This window comes from Sminthopsis crassicaudata, chromosome 6 (genome assembly GCF_048593235.1).
Source record: "Sminthopsis crassicaudata isolate SCR6 chromosome 6, ASM4859323v1, whole genome shotgun sequence".
In the NCBI taxonomy this organism is placed as follows: Eukaryota; Metazoa; Chordata; class Mammalia; order Dasyuromorphia; family Dasyuridae; genus Sminthopsis; species Sminthopsis crassicaudata.
The window spans coordinates 32,247,608-32,274,040 of record NC_133622.1 but is presented as its reverse complement, the minus strand read 5'-3'; the positions used below and the strand labels follow the sequence as shown (position 1 = coordinate 32,274,040).

The window sequence follows — 26,433 nt, the reverse complement described above, 5'->3', positions numbered from 1 at the left end:
AGGAAATCAGCTGAACTTATAATTCAGTTTCTTTTATGACAATTTCTAGATTCTTATTTGGTATATGTCTTCAAAGAATGAGGTTTCTCTTAGTCATAAATAAAAATAAGCTGCCTTTCATGATCATAAATCTCATATATACACATGCATCTATACATTTGTGCATATATGTGTGTGTGTATGAAATGCACATATTTATACACATAAGTGCATATAAATAGATAGGTGTGTATGTGTGATATGCACATACCTATACACAAATATAGTGTTTGTGTGTGTGTATGTATATATATATATATACTATATCTACTCATGTATTATATATTATATATGCACATTTACATACATGTATATGTACCCTACATAGATATAAATATGTCTATCTACATATACAATTTACATATATGATATATACATGTATAGATATGCAGACACTTATATATTATAATAAAAATAAATATTATATATGTATATTATATACATGTGTGTGTGTATACACACAAGATAATACATTGGTAGCCTTTTTTATTATTATTATTATTAACTACAACTGCTACAAACAGTGTTCGGCTTTTACTAGCTGGTAATGAAGCTGTCTTGGACAGTCAGAAGTGATTGTCCCCTTGGCCCTTCTGGTCTTATGTATTTGAAATGTTGTGTGGAAATGGATTACTGACCTCTATGGAAAAGTGAAGCAAAGGACAATGAGGGCTGTCATTAAGTTTGTAGGGGGAGGAGCTTTTATATCATTCTCATTAATTTGGAAGTCATACAGAATTATAGTGTTTTAACTTAAATTTCAGGTTATACTTCTGGTTTTAAATATTTGACTTTGAGGAAGAACGAAAAGATTGTGGCATTCAAATTTGCCAACCCACAAAAGTAGTTGTTAAATTGGTGGGGGGACCGGACCTGAGATTTCATTGATATAGGCAACTGCCGTATGAGGAAATTAATTCTGCCTCTGCAGGTTATTCATCACCTTCCCTTCCACTTAGAGCCTCAGAGTATTGCCCAGATCGCTCGGTCCCTCATCCAGAGTCACACAGCCAATGAGGAGCCAAACTCATTCCTTCCTGGCTTCAAAACCATCATTTTATTCCCTGTGCCACTGGTGTCTCTCTATTAAATTAGCATATGTGGAATATTATCATCTACAGTTAGGAATTTATATCCAAGTTCACATATTTATGCAAATATCAATGTTCTTTGAGTGCTGGTCATTTGCCTAGTTCTATCCTAAATACTGTTCTCACCCCCCAAATTATAGGCTTTGTGGCTTTCTGTCTTGTTCTCATCTTCAGTGTTTTATATTCGCCATTCTCTTTATGCACATATCTGTAGGTTCCATATAAGGGAGGGAGGGGGGAAATACATACTGAAAAAAAATCATTCCTTATTGAAATTTTAATATTTATGAGTTTTGTCATTACAAATACACTGAATTCTATGAAATGATACGAAGTTATTTCATATATAATTTAATGTACTTTTAATTCATGCCTTGATTTTATATATATGTGAATTTTAGCACGATCCTCATGATTAGAAAGATCTACCAATATAAATAGTGTCTCTCTTCCTACCAACCTTCAGTAATTGTCTAATTCATGTGGGTCTCTGAAAAATAGATGGCCTGAAGTTTCTGATAACACAATGAACAGTGCTAGGGGCTTATGAGAAAAAGAATTGTGGTTTACATGGCACTAGATGAGGATGAGATGCAGCATTTTTTACTTTTTTATTTTTACAATTTTTTTTCAATTACCTGTAAAAAATTGTAACATTTGTTGTGTGTTTTTTTTTAAATTATGAGTTCCTCCCAACTTCCCCTCTGCTCTTCCCTCCCCCATTATTGAAAAGCAAAGCAATTTGATATAGGTTATAGATTCAGCACATTTTAAAACAGCATGTAAACATTTTGTGGATGTCTTTTATATCTACTGTATTTTCCCTATTTCCATAATTACTTGCTATAAAGACAAAATTCTGACTTTCTTTTGGTGATGACATATAAATACTAGAAATATTTCTACATTCTAATTAATTTCTTCTACTAACAAAATTGGCTTCATATGGTAAAGAAAAGCTAAAATCAGATTATTTGTAGATATTCCATCTATCAGGTTGCTCACTAAATAAAAAATTATATCAGCTTGCCAAACAATTGGTTGTAAGTAGTTTTTTTTAAAACAGAATGAAATCGACCGTGCTTTTTCTATGTTTCACAAAATTACTTAGCAATGCATTTGCAAAACTGTTATAATATTTTATAAGAAATGTAAAAACTGAATTGGCTTAATTAATTTTATATATTTATCTTTAAGTACTAGGGAAGGATCTAGAATTTTTAAAGCCAGATACTTCGAGTTTAGAAGACACATTTGTGAGGATATTCTTATCTTTTTCTTCTCTTAGATTAAAAATAACTTTGATATTTGTAAATCCCCCCAAAAAGGGCACATCAACTGAAATCATTGATGCTGCTGACACATTTCAATAACAGAAATGTTTTATTTTTTTAGACCTTGCTACCCACTTTTATCTCATTTATTTTGTACAATATTAAATTTTCTATTAATTTTACTGAAAATCCCGTGCTTAAATTCCACATAAGCGTTTGAAAATTCGGAGACAAATGACTACAAAATACATAGTTGTATAAACAGCAGTTGATGTGGGTCCCGAGTGTGGGAGCATTGTTGCCTTGAATGATGATGCATACGTTTGTTATGGTAAAAAGGGTCACAGGTTATGAGGTCATGACAGAGGTTAAAGGATTAGCATGTGACAATAAGTATCGGTCAGGAAAATGGAAAAGTAGAACTAATTTTTCTTGCACCCACCTGTGCTTTCTGTCAAATAAAACTTGTGGTAATGACATAGCGAGGAGAAGAGACAAAGGTTAATGAGTAACACAAGTTCAAATGTGTAATGTATTGGAGCGTAAATTGGATCATACAATCCAGTAGAGTTGAGTAAGCTAACAAAGGATGTTGAGATCACAGTGGAAAATTTTGGGAGGCAGGCAACTTAATTTCTCTTGTTTGAACAGCTTAAAACTATTAATACATGCCAATTTTATACAACAAAAGTTACATTTGCAAGTAGCACTTTTAAATGAGAAAAGTTAATTACCGTTCAGAAGGCTACAAGAGTTCCAAATCGCTTTTCTATAACTTTCTTTCACACATCCATTCCAAAGAAAGCACCAGTGGTAGTTGTGTGATGCTGTTTAGAATGCAATTGCTTTAAGTAGGTTATTTGACTTTTATGAAGGTTTACATCTATGACATGCACATCCCACTTAACATTTGACAGGTGTTAAAAAAAAATTAGAAAGTCTTTTGAATAAGATGTTACAACTTTATAGTCATTTTTTTAGCTCAAAGTTTTTCATTTTATATTTTTTTTCAACTCAGCATTATATGTTTGTTACAGGAGTCTTTAATCTTGCACGGGCAAGATTAAATGAATCTCAAAGATAGAAACAGTTCTCTTGGAAATATGGAAATAATTCCCGTGCAAAGAATTGGGGCTGTTTCAATTTTAAATTTTATTTTTCTTTATCAGACAAGTATTAAACTGGGGATATTCTTTCAAGATTTTCCAAAAAGAGAAAAAAAATTAAAAGTGAAACTGAATAAACACTTTTGGAAACATAAAAATAAATAAATGACCCATGAAGGGCTAAGAGGCAAAAAGTGTCTGTCAGTTCTATTAGTTCACAGTGGTGGCCCGACAGAAACACATTTTGTGAATCTAGCCCACAGATAAAAAAAGAAAGGTCAGAGTTCATAGAGCTAGTTTATCGCAAATGGTTCTCATGGATTTTTGTTTTCCCTTAGGTTTTCTGGGTTCATTGTTTAAATGGCCTCTTCCACTCAGTTATTCTGTTTTGGTTTCCACTAAAAGCCCTCCAGTATGGTAAGTAGAAGGGATATGAATGTTAAGAGATGCCTTTTTACTTTAAAAAAAAAATAACTCTATGTCAATATGTGTTAAAATTACTGCAGTATCTTGTTTTACTGTATTTTTCTTGACCTGAAGTAATGTATATATTTTAAAGTTGCATATACATTAAAAATTTCTTATTATTCTTTTGACTTCAAAGGGATTTTAATGTATGCAAAAGCTCAGCTTTTCATGTTTTTGAAACTTAAAGAGAGTTAAATGAATTTCACTTCTTTTAATTCAAAAGGTTTTAATGCTGTGTCTATATGATGTATGGTTGAATGCTTATTTGCATTCCATTTGTTCTTTATCTACAAGACTTTTGTGAAGTCTAAACATTAAGAAAATATATGTCGTTGTTTTGTTCCTGCCGCATTAATGTATTCTGTGAATAAGATTTCTTTTGTTTGAAATTATTGGGTCATCCTTTGGTTTAAGACCTTTTGCTGCTGCTGCTTCTTCTTTTTTTTTAAGGACATGATTTTATTTTGCCTTTGTAGATAGAATTGTAATACATTTCCTTCACCCGTAAAAGTAAATACACAGGCTTTTCTGAATGGAGCTCTCCAGAAATGCAATAGGTTATCCTGGCATCTCTGTAACAGACTATGTTGGGAATCTTGGAAGGGATGCTAATTTATCAGAGCCTTTGTTTATACGGAGTAAATAAATATGCATATTACATGCTTCAAAACTGAGGATTCAGAAACACTATATTAACATAAGCAACTTTCATCTTCTGTTAAGCATTATCAGTTTAACAAGTTACCTGTAGATTATCTGATTAATCTGATCTGTCTCTGGGTCTATTCCAAAGTTGCAGATAAGGAGTTTTGAATTACTGATTGTTTTCACTGTATTTGTTCTTCCCTCCAATAATGTGACTTACATAGATCTGCTTCTATAGCGTCCCTGTGGGTGGCTTGAAAATATTTCTTTCTGCCCCCTTATGTTGACTTTAATACTTAAAATTTAGGAATATCAAGTAAGAGGTGAAAAATCTCTTTTTGTCTATAGTTTTCTACCTCTTAATCAACTTTGCTACTTAACATTAAATTATGTCTTCTTTAGTGAACTTAGTAGGTTTCCCTTCTCTCTGGAAAATAAGGGTAAGAAATAGGAATGTGAAATGGACAATGACAGTGGAAAAAAAATCAAATAACATACACTTCTGAATTTGTTTTTTGCTTCCGGACTCCATTTAATCTAGAAAGTTTTCAAAATTGTATGTCTCTTACAGAGGGTTTAGTTAGAAAGGAGGGTCAGACAACCAACCAATGGTTAGTATCCTCCTATCACTTCTGTTTCCCTTATGATCCATACTGTTGTTCTTTTAATAAATGAAAATAGAACACAGAGAAATTGTAGATAAATGGAAAGAGTGTATGCAGATTACAGTTGAAAAAGTGACTTTAAAAAGGGATCCTTTTTTATTATGATCCCAAAGACAGAAACCAAATTTCTTAGATACCTCAGAAGTGAGGAACTTACACACATATAATACCTTGAAGGTGAATTCAAGTTGGTATTACAGAATGCATTTCAGAGGATAAAGAGTCAGAAAAGTTCTCTAAAGGCTCCTCCAAACCACATAACTTGACAGTTGACAAATTTTTTGAGAAAGTTTGCTCAAAGAAGGACAAAGTTGGTGAGAAATATGGATGGGGATCAACAAAAGAAGAGGTCAAAAAGACAAAAATGTCATGCATTTAATACTTGAATATTTTTCCAGAAAATTGTCAGAACTAACTTTTCTCTGGGTTTAATGAAAAGTATTTGTTGTATCAAAACACAATTTTGACTTTCACAAGAAGCTTTCATTAAGCAACTTCTCGAAAGCTAGATGCAAGGGATTCAGAGAGAAAAATAAAATAGCTGCTGTCCTTTGGGAGCTTACATTAGATTATTTTTTTAAGATGAGAATCAGAAGCCACTGAAAATGAAAAGCCAAATCAAATGAAAAATGAAAGCATCCAAAAAAATTAAATGTAATTGATTAACAGGAAATAACGCAATGTAGACAAAGCATCGTCTGGATTGAGACAACATTGAGAAAAACACCAAATTAGAAGCGGAGTGCATTTCTCTCCAGATTCTGTTAGAAACTGGAGCTTGTGCTCCCCAGCTTTCCTGGAAAGGAAATCAGGGGTTGATGGGAAACACTTCTAAGGAGATGGCCATACTGCTATGACTCGTGAGTTTCTAAGGATAATCCTAGCGTGGGGAAGCTAACAACAAATCAACCAAGAAAGTACCATTAACTCTTAGTTATGAAATGTTTACTACCCAAAATGCAAAGGCAAATATGCCCAAAACAGCCCATCCATAAACCTGGGTTCCAGACTCTCCTCAGGGTACCCAGTGTCAGCCCAGGAGAGTAGACAGCAACTTTCCAAAGCTTAGGAAAGCATTTACCAGGGACAAAACACTGAAGGTCTTGGCCATCTTCAGCAGTCACCTGTCCAGCTAAGTAATTTTTCCTTTAGCTGGACTCCAAAATCACCATTCAGTTCTTTCAGCACAGGCCTAAATCTTCAAAGGTTTTCATGTTTCCTTTCTGGGATGGGCTCTCAGGGGGGTCTTAAACCAAGAAGGCAATAATGGTCAGCACAGAGAAAGTCTCGTGGCCTCCCCTCTCTCAGACCCTAGGTGGAAGTAAAGCATGCTGCAGACAAAGATTTCCTTCTCCCAGACAGCTCCCCTCTCAACAACAGATTCCAAACCTGTCCTCCATTTCTCCATTAGGGAGAAGAAATAGGATCTAAATTCTCCTCTCAACTCTCAGACTGCCTTTCTTTGAGACATCCACTCAATTAGACCCAATTCCTTTTAAGGAGCAAATTAATTCTAAATTCTACCTTCTGAACATGGCTGATTTTAGGTTGTGATGGGGCAGTATTCCTTCCCCTGCTTTGCTTTTTCAGGGCCTGATACATTCCTGCCTCAAAACAAGATTTCTATATTTGAAGTAATATACTTGTATTATAGGGTGAAAAATCAAAATTCATCTTTCTGTGAAAACAATATACAATTATCCTATTCCCTCAAAAAGTTATGAGCATTTCCTAAATATCAGCTTCAAAATGATAGTTTCAGCTATGATAATAGTTCCAAAAAAAGAAAACACAAAACTTTGAGTATCTCTGACTTTAGTAAATACTTTTCCCCCCCTCAGAACTTTTTTTTCCAAATAATTGTCATTGTTTTTGTCTCTTTCAAAAAGCAAAATGTCCAAATAAAATAGGCACATAAAAGGAGAAAAGGGTAAGATGAGGGAATATATAATTACCACAATTTAAACCTGACTTGATTGTGCAAGCTATCAACAGTGGAAAAATAGCAAAAACTATAAATATGAAATCACAGAGAAGGAGAAACAATCAACAAACCAAGGAAGCTAAGAGATCCCAGAATCCATTTCAGCAAAGCAATCTAATACCAAGTAGAGGGACATGACAGTCAAAACCACTTGAGAATTAAAGCTCATTTATAAAACATTATGGAAGCTATAGATGGACTTAGATCATTATATGCTCACAAAATAATAAAAACACTTTTGAGAAAATAAATCTTTCAGAAACCTTGGCACAAGGTCCCACCAGGGCACATGTCCTCATCACTATAACCTAAACCATTTTAGCTGTTCTCTTAACCTCCTCCTATTCATCTTTCATATCAATCCAAGTTAATGAATAGGAATTTCTGCTTGGGTCAAAGATATGATCACTTTGAGCTCATTAAATCCATTGAGTACACTTATCTCTTCAATCTGAGTGATCACTTTGGTCTGCTTTTTCATTGGTGTACATAATTTAATGGGTCCATAAGCATAGTAGCAATAAATTCAAATCTGGAGATTGGTAATGGTGAGTTAATTAGACATTGCCCCATTCCCCTAATTTATTATTTACCAAATTACATCTATCTACCTCTTGTTGAGTATAAGATATTTATTGTAAAGTCCATAAGCATAAGATTATCTATACCTTATCTAAAGTTTCTCTTCCAGTGGATATCAAAGTGTCTTCCTGTAGAAAACATATACTAAGTAATTATAATTTTCTTCTATTAGGAATATATGTTTTAAGGAATAGAAAAGAATTGAAAAAAGTTAAAATTGCTTTAAAATTTTTTTCTTTTCCTTCAGGTACTGTATTTGGAAATGGAAAAACTTCTGATTATCTATTGTTGGGAAACATTGTTTACACTGTGAGTCTGAATATTTTTGCTTTTGTTTTACAAGTAAAGATATTTCCTTATTTCTTATTCACCTAATGTTTTCTTTTTAAATATATAAATTTTTGCGTTTTGCTTAGGTCTTCAAATCATTGGGATTTTTAAAAAATAAAATTGTTTTATTTTGAGTTTTAATAAATTAGCATTCCTTTAAGCAAAAAACAAACATCTTAGAGTTCCTTATGATTTGTATAGTACTTTAAGATTTTTATACCACTTGAATGATTGCAAAGGACTTTTTTCTCCACTAAGCAAGGTGCCAAGTGAAAAAGAATATTGATTAGAAAGTCTCAAAGACTTGGGTTTGAATGAAAGCCCTCCTGCCTACTGCCTTTGTGACCTCAAGAAGCCACTTGGCCTCATCAGGCCTATTTCATCTACAAAACATGTCTTTCAAGTTCCTTCCAATTCTAAATCTGTGATGTTTTTGAGACTTTTTGAGGAGAAAGTTTCATTCATTTATTTGCCCGAAATCCTATGACTAGTAGCAAAGTCATGACATTTGGGGTTTGAACACAGATTTCTCCCTATTTCAAGTCTGATACCTTTTTCACTATATCAAACTGACTTTTAAATACAAAATAATAATGTGAATTATCTCTCACTGAATTTTTAGGCCTTTACAAAAAACATCCTACTTTTGGCTTCCCAAAAGTCTTATTTCATACTTAATTGTGATGAAGAGGTGAACTTCCATAACTAAAATGGTGCCCCAAAAAGCCCTGGCAGGTGTGTTAACTAGCATGACATTGGATCTGAGTCTGGACATAGATCACATGATATATCTTTTATCCAAGAACCAACCTGGGAAAATTCAGAGAGTTTGCTGTGATGCAACAAAAAACAACCTTTTCTCATGTTTGAAATTAAGGGGTGGATTAAGTGAGCTCTAGGAATCTATCTATCCAGCTTTAAAACCTATAAGACGAGCAACAAATAACCAGTAGTTCTTATGATGAACTGAAGAAAAACTAGCATTTTTTAAATCTTTGATTATATCATTTAGAAGGAAGTCATGGCAATAAAATGAAATAACCAATTTATCTTTTTGTTTTAGTTTGTAGTGATCACTGTGTGTTTAAAAGCTGGATTGGAGACATCATATTGGACTTTGGTAAGGACATTTTAAGACAAAAAGCTATGTGCTACTTTATGGTGTGTGTTGATAGCTATCCTTTTTTCCTTTTCATTTTTAATTATGCGATTTCCCAAAATGTAAGATCTTCTCATTTTTCTTTATTTTTAAAACTTTTTATTTTCAAAATATCTGCATAGATAATTTTCAGTATTCACCCTTGCAAAACTTTGTTCCAAATTTTTTTCTTCATCCCTTAAACAACAACTAATCTATGTTAAACATGTGCAATTTTTCTGTGCATTTCCACAATTATCATGCTGCACAAGAAAAAATCAGATCAAAAAGGGAAAACAATGAGAAAGAAAACAAAAAGCAAGCAAACAACAACCAAAAAAGTGAAAATACTATGTTGTGATCCACACTCAGTCCCCACAGTCCGTCCTCTCTCTGGGTTTGGATGGCTCTCTCTCTATTGGAACTGACCTGAATCAAGGTATTTTAATATTAAAGAGAAAGAATAATTATGGTTACAAACACATAACAAATGTCTAGCATGCTTCATTCAACAAACATTTATTCAACATGAACTATGTGCTAAGTTAATATATATATATATAACTATATATGTATATATAGTTATATATATGTATATATAACTATATGTCTATAGTTAGTTTTATATATATATATATAAACTATAGCTAAGTTTAACATCAAATTTAAATAAAAGTTAAGAAATATTCCAAATATGTCAATTTTTCCAGATAATATAGGTTTACACACTAGGGACCCAAAGTTTTAAAAATAGTTCTCATTTGTTATAAAATATATTAAAATATATCACTGTCTTTTTAAAAGGATTATATTTGAAAAGAATCCTTTCTAGACCAGTCTTTGTGATTGAATCAGTGGACATTTTGAACTTTGATGACTACACCATTCTTATATATATTGATGCCCTCAGGGGTATTAAAAGTATTTGTAGGATTATTTGCTGAAATATCCTAAATTGTTATACCAGTAAAGTTTCTTCTTGCTTTTTAATAGTTTTCTTTTTGTCCTCTTCATTAGCTATCCTTTCTCAAATACATTTGTGAGTTTTCAATATCTCTACCCTGCTGCATGATTTTATATGCAGTTTTTTTGATAAAGACCTAAAGATAGGCCCTTCCCTTATCAGTGGGTAAATCTCTTAGAATTTGTACACGACTATTTTCTTTAATGCACAGAGGTCCCTTCTATTTATATCAGAGTTCATAGTTTATATGAAGCTTCCTAAAAAATCTGACCTCCAGGCAGATATACATAATTGTCATTTCCAAAAAAGATACTGACCTCCACTAATAGTTTCTTATACCAATGAAATCACAGGTATATTAGTTCTCTCTCTTCATTTATGAAAACTTCAAAATACCTTAAAATCATCTCCTGCAATATCTCTTAATTAATATTTTAAATTTGTATCTATTTTAAAACACACAATATGGATTATATTGGTCATTCATTTTGTAAAAGCATACTGATAATAATGAAAATAATTGTGGCTGGGTGCCAACATCTGTTGCAGAAGATGATAAAGTAGAGAAATTATGCAAAGAGCTTAGCGAATCTATTCACTGATACTCAATGAGCTAAGTAGAAATATAGGCTTAGAAAAAGAAAGTTAAAAATATGTTGGAAACTAGAGTTCAGAATTAAGAAATAGAAGATTCCAAAGGCCAGAAATGTTTACTATTAATGCCATAGAATTTTGTCCTGAGTCAGAAGTTAGATGTGGCAAGCACTGAACATTACAAAAATGATATTGGCTGCGTCTTAAAAGGCATTTCCAAGCCATGACATGTCTATATGCAGTCAAGCCAGTCAAATTATTAGAGCAAAAGTCAAATTTAAGACCAAATTTGAAAGAAAGAAAAAAAAACTAGAGCCAGTAAATCCTTGGTTCTATGATCTCCTTCATGTGCAGTCCCACATATAGTACAAACCTTCCCAGACTGTTCATTCTGTGTCACTTATCTACATCATACCATCAATGCCCATAGGAACCCATTCAATGGGCTAAAATCTTGGAATCTAGGTCTTTAATATCACATAAGTAATAAAGCAGTACACAAGACATCTGCTACTACTGGTCGTACTACCTGACTGACCATATTATTTATTTCGTGTGTGTGTCCTTTTGTGTACAGGTCATCGCTGGCAATGTGCTATAGCCATTTATCCCTTCATTTTCCTTTCATACATCTACTATTTTGATTCTGCAGAGACTGGTATTCCATTATTTGTACCCATATAGAATCACTGGAATACAGATACTAGAAATATGAGGTTTTGTTTGGTAGAAGAAAGAAAACAAACCACAAAAAAGATAAAGTGCTAAAAGTGACACAATTTTGAAAGTATTATGAGATCAGTTTTTAAGATTCCTGAAAGAAGGAGAAATTCCAAAAAGTAAAAGTCATAGAATTAAGAATATAATGAAACTGAGAATTTTCAAATAACTACTGATTTTCATCTCTGTCAGATGTTTGTGAGAATGATCCATAAGGATGTTAATATTAAAACAGCAGGCTTTTACAAACTGTTTTCTACAATAAATTATAGCTTTACAATCACACAATTGGTTGAAAGGTTTGAAGAATAAAGGATCTCCCAAGGTTAGTATTTGGATTTTTTTTAAAGTAGTTGACTCATCAAAGAAAAAGCAAGCCCTAACTGTTTTCCTCCTGTTGTCTCCCACCTTACCAAATTAATCAGCAAATAAAAACATAGAAGTGATTTTGTTCTGTGGTTCTCTGGTTATTGTTATCAAATGGAAAAGGATAGAGGGAGATGTTTACCACCTCTATGGAGGATGTCTTACAAACCAGCCAAATGGAGGAGTTCTTTATAGGTTGTGATGCCCTTCTGATGCTCCTGTTTGAAGATGACATTATATTGACTCCATTCAGCTTCAAAATATTTGACTAAGCAGAGCCTGCTTAATCAAGTAGTAGGCTAAACCCTCAGAAGCAACCCACCTTAGAATCTCATTTTTAAAGATCCAAGTAGATAAAGAATTCTCCAGACAATGACATCCAGTTTACATGGATCCTCTAGCAACATTGAAGCTTCGTGCCTTTCAGATACCAATGGGAAGTTACATTTTCCTTTCCATAATTGATGTGTATTTTCCCTTTGGATAGTTTTTTTCAAATTGCAGTAACTTAAAAACTGTTTTGCTTTTTCAAGTCAGTCAGTGACCAGAATAGTAAGCATTCAGATTCAGATGTCTAGAGCAGTCATTCCCAATTTCTAAAAGCATATCTCATTGCTAGAATTTTTTGGATTTTACTACTGAAGGGCCTTTATTTAAAGAAATAAATAGTTCCAGTGTTGTATGTGTGTATCTGATTCATGAGATTAGTTTCTGTCATTGGAATTTTTTATTTGTACATGGCATTCTAAAAGGAACATTTCCATAAAGCATTATTCCTACAATAGATGTTATATATATAATCTCCTAGTTAGAATTATATGTTTAAAATTATAGTGAAACGCAGAAGAATAAGCTAGAACTGCAAATTAAACCAACTCTGAGGTTTCACTACACATCCAACAAATGGCAAATGATGAAAATGTTTGGCGGAAAGATTATATGAGTCGAGTCAAATCAATTTGGGTGACTTCTTGGTTACTTTTGAAGAAGTGATTTTTTTTTTCTTTGTTATATGCACTGGATCTGCGGAGAGAGGAAAAAAGTGAGTCTATTTTGAAATAAAGGTAATATTTTTTTTAAAGATACCAATAATATTTTTTAAAAGTCAGGAAAGACAATGACTATGATAATAACTGATGAATACCTCAATATTTAACTGTGCTGACCCTCAGAAAGAAGCTATATATATGTATTTATTATAATAAATGATAATGCTCCCAACAGCACTCATCACACTAATATTCTTGCCTTCAGAATGCGTCTAAAAGTCTGACACCAGGAAATAGCAGCAATGAAAATAGGTAGCAAATTTTCTCATTGTGCTTATATGTTCATATTCATAAAAGTAGTTAAGACAAAAAGTCTCATGATTATTATCCATAATTTTTTAAATCTTGGTATCACAAAAATAATTGCTTTTCACGTCTCATATTTTATTACAAGCAAACTAATCTTTATATTTGACTATTCAAAAATAATAAAAGTAGGAAGCCCTACTTAAATAAGCAATGACTTTAGAAAAGAGAAATGTCAACATATAATCGACATATATTAAGCATTTACTATGTACAATGCACTGTATTAAAGTGTTAGAAATGCAAATAGCCAAAGACAGTCCCTGTTCTCAAGGAATTTACCATCTATTAAGGAAAGCAACATGTAAGGAAATACATAGAAAGCAAACTATATACAGGATAAATATGAAATAACTAACAGAAGAAGAAAACTGGAATGAAGAAGGGTTAGGGAAGGCTTCCTGTAGAAAGTGGGATTTTAGTTGGGACTTAAAAAAAGCTGGGGAATTTCTCTTTTTAAGTAGTTTAGTTACAAAGAATAGAAGAGATCCAATTAATTGGCAAGGATGGAAGGACCAAGTTTTGTTTTTTCAGGATATCAGAGACAGTGATGTTGGTAGGCACCAGAAAATGAGCCAGCGGAGAGTGATAGATTGAATACAAGTGAAAAAGTAAGTATTACAGGGGAAAAAAAAAGTGATAGAGTGTGGATGAGACATGTACCATTTGTGAATTTGCTAGATTTTCCTCCCTATTTTATACATTACCCAGCTTGGCTTTTGAGTACTTCTTAAGATCAGTGATTTTTATCTATGTGAATATTACTTCAATTGATGTAGCTGAAAATTCCTTCAGACTTAGTAACTGGTTTCATGAGTTGCTATGGACACAGTTCATTACTTGGTGGTCAGCCCTCTGGTAAAGAACCTTTTCTTTGGGAAATTTTCAGTCACTGAGGAGTCTTTCCAGCTTTATGTAGGCTCTGCCAAAACTTATACTCCACTAAAACACTCTTCAAGAACTTAGTAACTTCTACACCATTCATCCTATGAAGCATTGGAATAGAAATCTAATCTAGAGGTTGTCATATATAAATGAGGAATTGCATTTATATGTGCTTTTTTTCTTTGTATGAACTTCCTTTGATCGAGAGTTTGAATTTTTAGTCAAATTTGGCAAAGACATACCACTTAACTTCTCATAGTAGGGTAATTTGTATCTCAACTTATAATTTTCCAAAGCCATAAAAATATAAATGTTAAATGATATCTTTGTTATATTTGAAACTCAATAATTGAATCCAGCAAGATACTATTAGATTCTTAGATAAGCATCTTTATACAGTCCATTCTCAAATACCCATGCTAATTAATACAAGGAGTAGAATGGATAATTCAGAGCAGCAAATAATCCAAAAGAATTATCGTTGGTTTGGTCATTTAAAATTGAATATGAATAATGTCCAACTGGAAATTCATAATGCTACAAAACAAATAATAATGGCTCACACGTAATATCTTCCCACTCTACAATTTTTTCTTATAGCAACCGCCCATTACAAGCAGTACAAATATTACTCTCCTTATTTTATTGATGAGTATACCAAAAGGACCTACCCAAGATCTCAAGACTGGTGATAACAGAGCTAGTACTCAGAGTGATATTCTCAGACTGAAGTTCCAGTCTCTAAAGTTCCACTTTAAACAAACTAACTCAGGGAGAATAAAGAAATCCTGAGTAGCCCTATTCTTTCCCTTCTTCCCAAATGTCCACTCTGCTACATGCTGGACATAGGCTGCACCAATAGCTCTCAGAGGCCCAAGCACCTTACTCCAATTTCTTAAGCCTTTTAGCTTTCCAGCTTTTCCTAATACAAACAAAATAACTGAAAGTTTTGGTCTTGATAGTTTTTTTTTTCCTATCATGGAAGACTACAAATGGAAATTTGCCTTTGTGGGGAGTGAAAATATTAACAATGATTTTAAATCAACAAGAAGTTAAAGGAAAAATTATTTAAATGGGTTGAACCATAATTTAGATATTGTGGATAATGAAAAATCACTTCTGTCTGTACCTCTATAAGTCATCTATGATGATCACATTATGTTTTTATATTGCTTTGAGATTACCAAGCACGCTATGTACATTCTCATATTTGATGCTCACAATTGCCTAATAAAGTGTGCAACTTGGTGTATTATTATCTTCAATCAGATAAAGAAATTGAGCTCAAAGAGATTTAATTTATTCAAGAACATATAGATTCTAAATTATCAAAAGGGGTTAATCTTCTGATTCCGGGTTTAATGATGACACTCTTTTCTCCCCATTAATTATTTTGTCTTTTTTACATAGTATATTCATGATGGCAATGCTCATCATCACAGATTAGTTGCCATTTAGATTCTAAGGTTCTATTTTACAAGTTTGTATGGAACCCAAAATAGACATAAACACTGGCAATTTAACTGCATTTTAGCATTGTGCTGTTATTGGGGGGGGAAGTAATGAGAATACAAAAATACAGGTATCTCAGATTTTTAGAATTGTAGAGGATCTTAGACTTCTTGAAATCAAACCCATTTTACCGGTGAGGAAATGGAGCCCCAGTGAAATATATTGGAAGTTATAAAGCAATATATGTTTACATTTGAGTCATTATTACTGTTTTACTATAGCCAAGGATCAATTAAGAAAGTTTTTATTGAGCATCTGCTATGGACCACACTGATGCAGAGACCAAAAACTAAACAGTCCCTGCTTTCAAAGAACCTCAGATTCTCTTGAATGCACATCCAGTGTGTAGCAAATCAGATACCCAATCCCCCATCACCTTTCAAAAAAGAAACAGAAAACATGGTTCACAGCCCACCAAGATATTATTATTCTCTAGTCAAGTTCTCCAGTATCTTGTACAAAGCTGATGAAGTGGAAGAGAAAGCTTTTAAAGCTATTTCAGTTAAAACTTTTTTAATCCGCCCAAGGGAAAGCGTAAGCCAGAAACCCAGCCAACTAAATGTTGAGAACAAATGAAAAGTGCATACAGAATCCCTAAATGCATGAGAGATACAGAATGAAAACAGTATGATTGCAGTGATATCAGTTAATCAGTAACGTACTTCTTTGAAAAGGTATTTTTGAATAAAACTTCAAAAATAGTGACATGAATCCATCTAAAGATGAAATCCCATGTAATGGAATATTATTGTTCTAAAAGAAATGATGATTTCAGAAAGGCCTGGAGAGACCTGCAGGAACAGATGCTAAGTAAAGTGAGTAGAACCAGGAGATCATTGTACCCAGTAATAACAAAAACATGTGATCATTAACTGTGATGGACACCATACTTTTCACCAATGAGGTGATTTAGGCTAATTCTAATAGATTTGCGATGGAAAGAACTATCTGCATCCAGAGAGAGGACCATGGGGACTGAATCTGGATCGCAACATAGTATTTTCATCTTTTTTTATTGTTGTTTGCTTGGGATTTTTTTTTCTTTCTCATTTTTTTTTTCCTTTTTGATCTGATTTTTCTTGTACAGGAATATGTTTAGAAGAATTGCACATGTTTAACCTATATTGGATTACTTGCTATCTGGGGTGAAGGGAGAGGGAATAGAGGGAGAAAAAATTGGAACAAAGGTTTTGTAAAGGTGGATACTGAAAACTATATTTGCATGTGATTTGAAAAATAAAAAGCTAATATTAAAAAATAATGATGAAATTCCATTTTAGAATAAGGAACTGCAGAAGAAGGATGATATATGCAAAGCAAAGAAAGGAGCAACTAAATTTTCTTGGACAGATCTGACAATTTATCTTAAGTATTAAGAAATAAGGCTGACACAATGTATGAGTGAATTAATATGTTATTTGATAGATCCTATAAAAGGAGTTGGTTCTTATGTATATAAGGGACACTTAAGGAGCAACAAAAGGAGTAACTCCAAAAGAAATATAGAGAAGAAACACAAGAAATTATTAATAAATTGAAACAAAAAGTGCAGATTCCAAAGTTAAAAGCTGGTAGGGTATGATCTCATTTGAATATATGACAGAAATGACTTCTGAGCACACACAGTAGGGCTCTCTTTATTCTGTAGCATTTTTGATTAATCCAGCTGAGACTTTTTCTCTAGAAGTTAGTGGTTTCTGTGAAATGACATTTTTCCTTTGGTTCCCATTTACTATGCACACACAAGTTTCTCATTTAGTTCATAACTCTAGAACTGTATATATTGTGACTGGGGTGGGGGAAAAGTGGAATGGAGAATGGCATTTAGTGAGAGACTTGAATAGCCATATAATCCTTAGGGGGAGAAAGCTTATTTTCAATATTTTGAAAATAATCCTTTTGGGATAAAATCAGGAGCTACATGGGATTTATAAAAGTTACATCTGCATCTTTTTCTTGAAATAATAATCCAACACTTTTTTTAAAGTGTATTAATTTCATCACCCTCTTTTTTTCCCTTCCTCCTCCCCCTCTTCCCATACAGTTCAGCCATATAGCAATTTGGGGCAGCATTGCACTCTGGGTGGTGTTTTTTGGAATCTACTCATCTCTGTGGCCTGCAGTTCCTATGGCACCTGATATGTCGGGAGAGGTAATATATGCTAAACATTCTTGTCCATAATTGATGACCTACCGCTTTTATTTTACTTCTGAAATAATCATATTTTAGCATCATTTTTCATTGGTCTGACCTGCTTTTTAATTCTGTAGTTGTAAGTGATAAATTTTGTGAGAACACTTACTTTTGCAAGTTTCCCATGTTCTACTTATCCTCTCATAATCATTTGAGGAACAATAAAAGGTAGTTTGTAAGGAACTGGAAACCTTTTATATGCATTTATCTATTTGCTCACACAGATTATACAATAAAATGTACAGTTAAAACCAATTATACATCTGGAATCTGAAATTGGAGGAATGCTGAGGATATACATTTATACTTACTAAATACAATAATTTGTGCTGCTACTTTTTTCTGGAAAAAAGGCATTTACTGATCTATTAAATGTAGTTTTTATAATGGTTTTAATAATATCAGTTTGGTTTTCATTATGAAAAATTCAGCACATTTGACATTTCAGCCTTATCATAGTCCATTTTCAATCCTGTCTTTCAGTGTCTTGTTACTGAGGTAGGAATTGAATTATGAGGTGTTCGGGAGGGAGTGTCAGAAGATCTCTTTTCTTTCAGAAGAAGTTCCAACAGGACGATGGTTTATGATTTCAGTTGCAGGAAATTTGACATAAAATGTATGAAAGAAAATGTGGAAAACATTTCAGGATTTCCTGTGACCTCACAGTAACTTGCAAATCCACGTAACGTGAGCCGTGTTACCGTGCTTTCTGTTGCTGCAGTAACGGGAAACCTTTCCAGTGGTTTTGCTGTATTTGTTGTCCATAAGTACTGCTCTGAGTACCTTTCACTTTTGACAGTCTGGTTTATAGATCATTTTCATGAAATTTTATCTGACAGGATTCTGCTTTTTATAAATTAGCAGAAAGCAGTTACTTTAAAAAAAAAAAAAACTCTTGTGGTTAAGTTTATTAGGGAGAAGGTTTTGATACAGTTACAATGAAACCAGACATATCAAGAAACATTCACTTCCACCTAAAGCGAAAGCTTTTTTTGAAGCATGTAACTATTCAAACTTCAGGACAAAAGTTCTTAACGTTTTCTTTTTTTTTTTTTTTTTTTTTTTGGATTTTGGAACCCTTTGCAATCTAGTGAAACCTATGATTCCTTTCCCAGAATAGTGTTTTAAATGCATAAGATGAAATATATGGATTTACAAAGAAAACCATTTTAAAATGTCATCAAATTTTAAATATTAACTATATACTTTTTTAAGTTTCCAGACCCCAAGGTCAAAAACCCCTGCAGAAGTTGACAAGTCTATATTTTAAGAAAAAGAGAATAAGGATTTTCCATCTTAACCCTTCTTTCCTCTTGCATTAATCAAATCAGATTATGTTTATCTAGTAACATCCTTTAGAAAGTTCAAGCCTATTCTTTATTTTTAACGCAATATACTTTTTAAAATGATTTTTACTTAATATTGACCTACCTTCTCCTCTTCTCCCTCCCTGACGGTCATCTTGTCTGAGTTCTTATTCTCTTATTCTTTTTTTTTACTTTTAATAATAAATAAATAATGAAAAACATGAAATGAATTTTAAATTATTTAGGCACCCAGGACAATTGAATTGCATTCAATGTTTATTGAGCATTAATTACTCTTAAAGCACATGCAAGGCGTAGGTTTAATAAGCCAAATCCAGGATCATAGAACCCTAGAATGAGAGCTGGAAGGGACTGTTTAATGCTTCCATTTTGCAGATAATATGGTTAAGTGACTTGCCTAGACTCATATGGGGAGTTAACAAAAGAGAAAAAATTAGAACCAATTTCTCCTGACTCCAAATCTTTTCAGGCACCTTGTCATTTTTAGCAAAACTGGAAATGATGTGGAAATTCTATTAGAGGGTCATTTCTACTCTGGTATCAAGTAGGAAAGCCAGGATCGGATCCCAGGTTCTTCCAGCTCTGCCATACCTTGCTATCTCTCAAAACAAAAAGCCTCTTAAGGGGCTAAATCTCTGCCCCGAGACAGGTCCTTCATATAGCTGGGATTGTAGGTCCAACAAAGTAGGAGATTGTTACTGGGCCCTTCCCCAGGATCATTAATCAGACCCTAGGAAGCACCCCTGCTCAGGCTGGAGTCAGAGGATCCCATAGAGCTGTGGACCCCTGCCTTTCAGGGTACTTCCAGGGACCTGATTAACAGGACTGGGGGGGATGCATTGGATTGGCGTCCAATGGGGAAGGAATACTTTAGACCTTCCTCAGGATGTGGGAAGGAGGGAAGGTTATGATGTAAATCATTGCCATCTCTGGCTCACTATCTGCCCAGTAATGGTGGATTCTCCTTATCCCCACCTCTTCCATGCAAACCCATTGTAACAAATTTGCTGGTTTGGTTTCTTTTTTTGTTTTTCCCCCTGAGGCTGGGGTTAAGTGACTTGCCCAGGGTCACACAGCTAGGAAGTGTCAAGTGTCTGAGACCAGATTTGAACTCGGGTCCTCCTGAATTCAGGGCTGGGGCTCTACCCACTGCACCACCTAGCTGCCCCCACTGTTTTTGTTTTTGTTTTTGGTTTGTTTTTTTTTTCTCAGAATTTTTGTTGGGGAAAATAGGATATGTTTATGTGGAAGCTGTGCTAAAAGAAAAAAATAAAAATCCATACCTCTACCTATTTATAGTGTCTCCTCCCCTCAAGTGCCCCCCCCCACATTTTAGAAAAGTGAGCCTTATCTCTTGAGCCCGGTGATATCACTATTCATAGTTCAATGAATATTACATCTTATTTTAGTCAGTTTTACATGTGTTGCTAAGTGCTCACGGGACTTTACTTTCTTTTGTTATTGTATTAATCCTTATTTTGTGTGTGTGTGTGTGTGTGTGTAGTCTTTAAATAGCTGGGACAATTCTAGAAGTAGTAAGGGTTGGGAAAAATGAGCTCGATTAACATGCCATTATGCAAATCACTTTACACTCAAGAAAGAATATCTCAAATCCTCTAGTTAATGTCTTCTGTGTGTTGATTCCTAGGATAATAGGTGCTATAATAAATCAGCACCTGCTCTGTACCTCATGGAGCCTTGATTTGTTCCTGAGGTTACCAGCTAGTAACTGGAGGGACTTGAACCCAAATTGCCCTAATCCTGAGCCAAACTCTACCACCACAACAGGGCTTCTTAAACTTTTCCACTCGGGACCTCTTTTTGCTGGAAAAATTCTTACATGACCCCGAGCATCTAGGTATAAAAAATAGGTATACAAATCAAACAGCTACTGATGAAAAATCATAATTTCACAATCCGTATTCAGTGACACAGCCTCACATTAGGTCACAGGCCACAGTTTAAGGACCTTTCACTACATCACATCAGCCTTCTGTATATCACAACTGTCATTTTTTACTGATGTAAAACCAAGTAATATTAAAAAAATAGATGTTCTATTATTATATTTTACGCATGCCAAATTTTATTGGGATTACAAATGAAGTATTTGTATATGCATATGAATACCTATATACTACACATAACAAATTGTTCTACCACCTTGAGAAAAAAAAAAACACATGCTATTCATCTGTTAATGTTTATAGCAATACTGTATTGTTTGGAGGAAATTGTATTCATCAGCATTATTTGAAATTGTAATGTTGGATGAAATATAAACCCTCATACTCAGTATTTGACATATTGTACATCATATCTCTAATAAAACATGGCAGCCCGCAAACAGAAGTGCCTTTGGCTAGTTTCCCTTCCACTTGGCTAATTTTTCCCTGCTACCACCTTTGGAGGCAAGGGAAGGAAGGAAATAATTTGGGGTGGGAGGAGGCTTCTTCCTATAACTACACCTCTAGGACCATAATCCTTTCCGCGGGGCTGGGCTTGAAAATATTGCTCTGAAAACACATCTGGTGGTTTTCATATTTCTCAGCCTTTCCATGTACCAATAGTATAGGGCGGCTTCTAAACAAAAATAAAACCTAGAATGATCTTAGCATAAATTCTATACTCAGATTATGGAAATTAATCATCTCGCTTTACTTACCCTTTGTCAGACACCTCCTGGCACACCCCGTGCACACTTTGGGGTACCAGATTTTAAGAGAGAGATTGAAAAACTAGAGTTCTTCGAGTTTTTTCATGAATCTATAAATCATCCTATGTATGCAATGCTTGGTTGGAAAGACCAAAGGTAGATAGCCAAGAAGAAGATAAGTCTAGAGGGAAAAGGTGATATAGTAGCCGTCTTTAAATATTTGAAAATAGTTGCCATGATGATAAATTCAGACTGGGTTACTCTAGAGCATGGTACTAAACCTAGGCTCTATGAGCTTATTTTTAAATTATATTTTGACAGTTATTTCCACATAATTAACCTTTTTTGTGCAATTTTATGCTTTTTAAAATATTATTTTGAGGACTCCATCAAACTGCCAGAAAGAGTCCATGATGCAGAAAAAGGCTAAGATGCTTGCTTCAGAGGGGAGGACAAAGGAACAATGGCCAATGGGTGGAAAGGAAGGCAAATTGTAATGTATAAGTAAGAACCTTTTAACAGTGTTCTAGTGCATAAGATGGTGCGTTTCCTATCATTCAGAAGTATTCATTTAGAGACTGTTATTGACAGCCAGTCAGAATGATGTAGAAAGAATTCTTGCATTAAGTGGAAGTTCGAATTATCTTAATCGACTTTTTAAGTTATATAGATTACTTTGCTATAGTGCAGGAAAATCTCAAAGCATAAATTAGGTAAAATATAGATATAGCTCATACTACTTAATTCAGCTCGATGCAGATTCAAACATAATTCAAACCTTTAGAGTCCCTTGCATTTTTCTTCCTACTATTCTTATTTTCAGCCCTAAGACTGAAATATTTTTTACTCATTATCCTTGATCATGGCGGCAAGATCCTTTCTGGCTGATGGCTTTTTCCCAGATTGAAACTTCTTTCCCTTTGAATAGCTAGACTCCTTTTCACTGCTCTCCATAGCCCCCGTGTTTTGTTCACAAAATTACTTATAATTAGCCTCTCCTTTTTCTAGATACTCAACCCCTAGTCAGAGTTACCCCAAACTAAAAGCCTTATTTATGACCCTTCAATTTACCCAAAAACTATCTTGCCATCATTATTTTTACTAGGTCAGAGCCCCAGGATGCCTTGTCTCCCAGTCTGCATTTGACCTTCAACCAGTGAGTCACCTCTGTGATCCATTGTCTCTTTTCAGCACCATGATTAACAAGAATCCCATCATTTCTTAGAAAAAAAGTTTCAATTTTTAAAAACCTCAATTGTCCAGCATCATCCACAGGCTGTCTTTATAAAAGACTAAGATTATTATTATTATTAAGATTACTTAGCACTTGCCACTTTAGATCTTCAAAGGCTAATAAAATATAAATGATCTTCTCCCTTTTCTCTCATCCCATTCATCCAGACACACTTCTTTGTGTCTAGATATCCACCTTTTCTATGTTCAAGGCTCCTCTACCTGTTACCTCAGTTTTCTGTCGCTTGTTCCCCCACTCCTAATAGTTTAGTGACCACCACACTCTTCCTCACACTCTCTGCTTTATTTTCCCTTTGTCTTTCTTGTCATTCTCCCAAACATCTCAGTTTTAGAGAGGTAAAGATGGAGGAAACTGGCCCTTCAGAGATGTCGCCAGCCATTCAGACAGGTATAACCAAAACTGAAGGTTCTTTGCCATTATAAAAGGTATGTTTCCCTGTTGGAGATTGGGCATCCTTCTGGATACTTTAGGACTCCAGAAGACCATTTCCAGAGAGTCAAAATGTGGATTTTTTTTTTTGTTTTTGTTGCTGTTTTCTTGAATATTTTGATTACTTTGGTCTCAACCATTCCTTGGTACCTAACCCACATGTGAATTTGGAAGGAAAGGGAATCTTTGACACAATCCCTACTTAGGAAACACATTCCTTAAAGTTACTTGCTTTTAAATTTCTTCTATGGAGAACCTCCATGTTCTCGGTTCTTTACTTCAGAAAAATGAACAATTATATAAGAATCACAAATAACTGAAATATTTTAACTTCTTAAAAGGAATCATCGTGACATCAATGAAACTTAGGTAGAGAGTAACAATGAGAAAATCATTTAGGGAAGAAAAATAATAAAGAAAAAATAGCACAACATGCTTAGCAACCCCTTTAAATATGCAGTTGTCGTCTTTTTCTCTGGCAAATATGGTTGTGATTTAAGAGGAGACCTTTTTTTTTTTTTTTCAGACCTGACTTGTATTTTTTCACACCAGTAGAACAATTTATGGGGCAAGGTAGGCCTTAGGGAAAAGCACAATGGTATATAAACAGATGCCGGCCTGCTTTCCTGACTTGTCTGAATGATATTGCCAGGTTTTTGAATTTTGAGATTGAGTCTTAAAAATATTTTAGTCGATGTGATTAGCAAACAGATTAAAAAATTTGAAAATACCATGGTACGCTCAGAACTATTTCATATCAGGATTAATACCAGAAGCTCACTATCTGCAAAACTTTTAAATTTATTGTGGTATTACAGGCATGCACTGTAAAGTTCTCCAGAGCGCCATCTGTTTCTGCTCTGTCTGGCCTAAGGGATCTATAAAACTACTGAAGGAAATTGAAGTTAAGGAACGAGCATGTGTTTTACAGAATTTCAGATCACTTGATTGAGGTTTGTAGAGTCTCTCTGAAAAACAATAAAACTCTTTGTTGAACTCTTTAGTGTCACCCCTATAGGAAAGGTATTAATAAACTATATTAGCAGTATTATTTTCTTAAATTTTGCTGCTGTCCATATTGTCCAACATAATAAATTACTTTTCATGTGAGGAATTTCCTAGTTAAAATATCCCTTCTCACATATTGGCATTTATAATTTAGATAGCAGTGAATAATTTATTGGTCATAAAATTAGTCCTTTTGAGGGATGAGGGGGGGGTGAAAGAAGGTCCTGATATGATGGAATTTCATCCAAGGTTATCAGACCAGAAACCTTAAGAGAGCAGCTCTCATAAACCCTGTCAAATATTCTCCAGTGAACCAAAGGTTGTGAGGCAGTCTAATAAAAATATGTTCCTTGATGTTGGTCCCTGCATCCCTAATATTTGAGACCACTTTGAGTTACTCAGGTAGCCCCATCCCTATGGACCTCTGGAATCCATTTTGTAGTAATAACCCTGTAGTCCTGCAAGAGTGCTAAGTAGAATGGAGGAAATGGGTGTCATCTATTACCATAAATCAGAATTTTAGGTCACAACGGAAAAAGGAAATCAGCAAGCAATTTCTTACTCAACTTGGCAAGAAAGGTGGCGGTATTTTGTGAATACATCAAGTCTTCCACCCTACTCTACAATTTACCCTTTAGCTATTTCACAAGAATCCTAACTACTCTCAGTAATGATGGCATATTTATTGTAAAGATGGATATATTAAAAATAAGAAAAAAAGATTCTTTGTCTTAGCTAAAGTCACATAGTGAGTCAGTTTTAAATAGTATGGTAAAGAATGGTCTTGATCATGGGAAAATATAGGACAGGTGGGACCCATTAGAGTTGGTCAATCAGATGGTAGCTCTTTTGAAGAATGATTTCTCCATCCCTGCAAGAGTAGAAATCCTTCCCCATAAATTGGCACAATTTGTTTTTGGAGATCTCTAAGCCCTACCAAAATGTGCAGAGAAGAATCAGCAATGTCATCATGACCTTGGCTTCGATTAAATCAAGTATTATTTTAGCTGTATGGAACCAGGTAGTAATAATAATAATAACTGATCTCTATGGGATAAGAAGCTCTTTCCTTAATAACAGTGAAAGAAAGTCATGCAAGTATTCCCATATTCAGAATAGGAAATTGAGACTTTAAAAATTTGTAACTTGCTCAAGTTGAAGAAACTCAGGCTGGAATTTGAATCCAGATCTCCTGATTCCAAGTGATATTTTTTTCTTCTGAACCCTCTTGACCTGATATTCTAGTTTGAGATCATAAAGCAAGTCAAGTACACCCTACCAGAAATCAGTGGCTACTTCTTTTTCCTTTTTTGTCAAATTAGCCATCTTTATCGTTCAAAAAAACAAGCTATTTTATGGAGTATTTTACTTACCAAAAGAATTTGGGTTGCTTTTGATTCAGAGCAATTCTATTTGCCCTACAGGAAAACAAGTAGTTCTATATTTCTAATATATAGATTAGTTATTTTTGCCATCCCATTTTACAGACTAGCAAATTTTCACTAGCTACTATGGAGTTTTATCTACATGGCACAATGGATAGAGTGCAGGTCCTGAAGTCAGATAAATTCATCTTCATGAGATCAAATCTGGCCTCAGAAACTTATTAGCTGTGTGATTCTAGGCAAGTAGCTTAACTCTGTTTGCCTCAGTTGCTCATCTTAAAATGAGCTAGAGAAGGAAATGGCAAACCATTCCTATATCCTTGCCAAGAATACCCCAGGTGGGATCACAGAGAATCAAATACGACTGAATTTGTAAAGGAATTGTGACTCCACAAGAACAAAATAGAGTCTTATACATTTTACAGAGTTTAGAAGTTGTATAGAGAGGAAACAACAAACT

General features: G+C 34.0%; 1 protein-coding gene across 4 annotated transcripts in view; it reads left to right on the top strand.

The window, feature by feature from the left end:
- Positions 1-26,433, top strand: part of ATP8A1 (ATPase phospholipid transporting 8A1) — a 249,302-nt gene that overhangs the window by 195,266 nt on the left and 27,603 nt on the right. For all 4 annotated transcript variants that reach the window (XM_074275001.1, XM_074274999.1, XM_074275000.1 and 1 more), the window contains 4 exons: positions 3,849-3,927; positions 8,102-8,163; positions 9,248-9,304; positions 17,763-17,870. In XM_074275001.1, the coding sequence (XP_074131102.1) occupies positions 3,849-3,927; positions 8,102-8,163; positions 9,248-9,304; positions 17,763-17,870 (306 nt within the window). The remainder of the gene's footprint in view (positions 1-3,848; positions 3,928-8,101; positions 8,164-9,247; positions 9,305-17,762; positions 17,871-26,433) is intronic.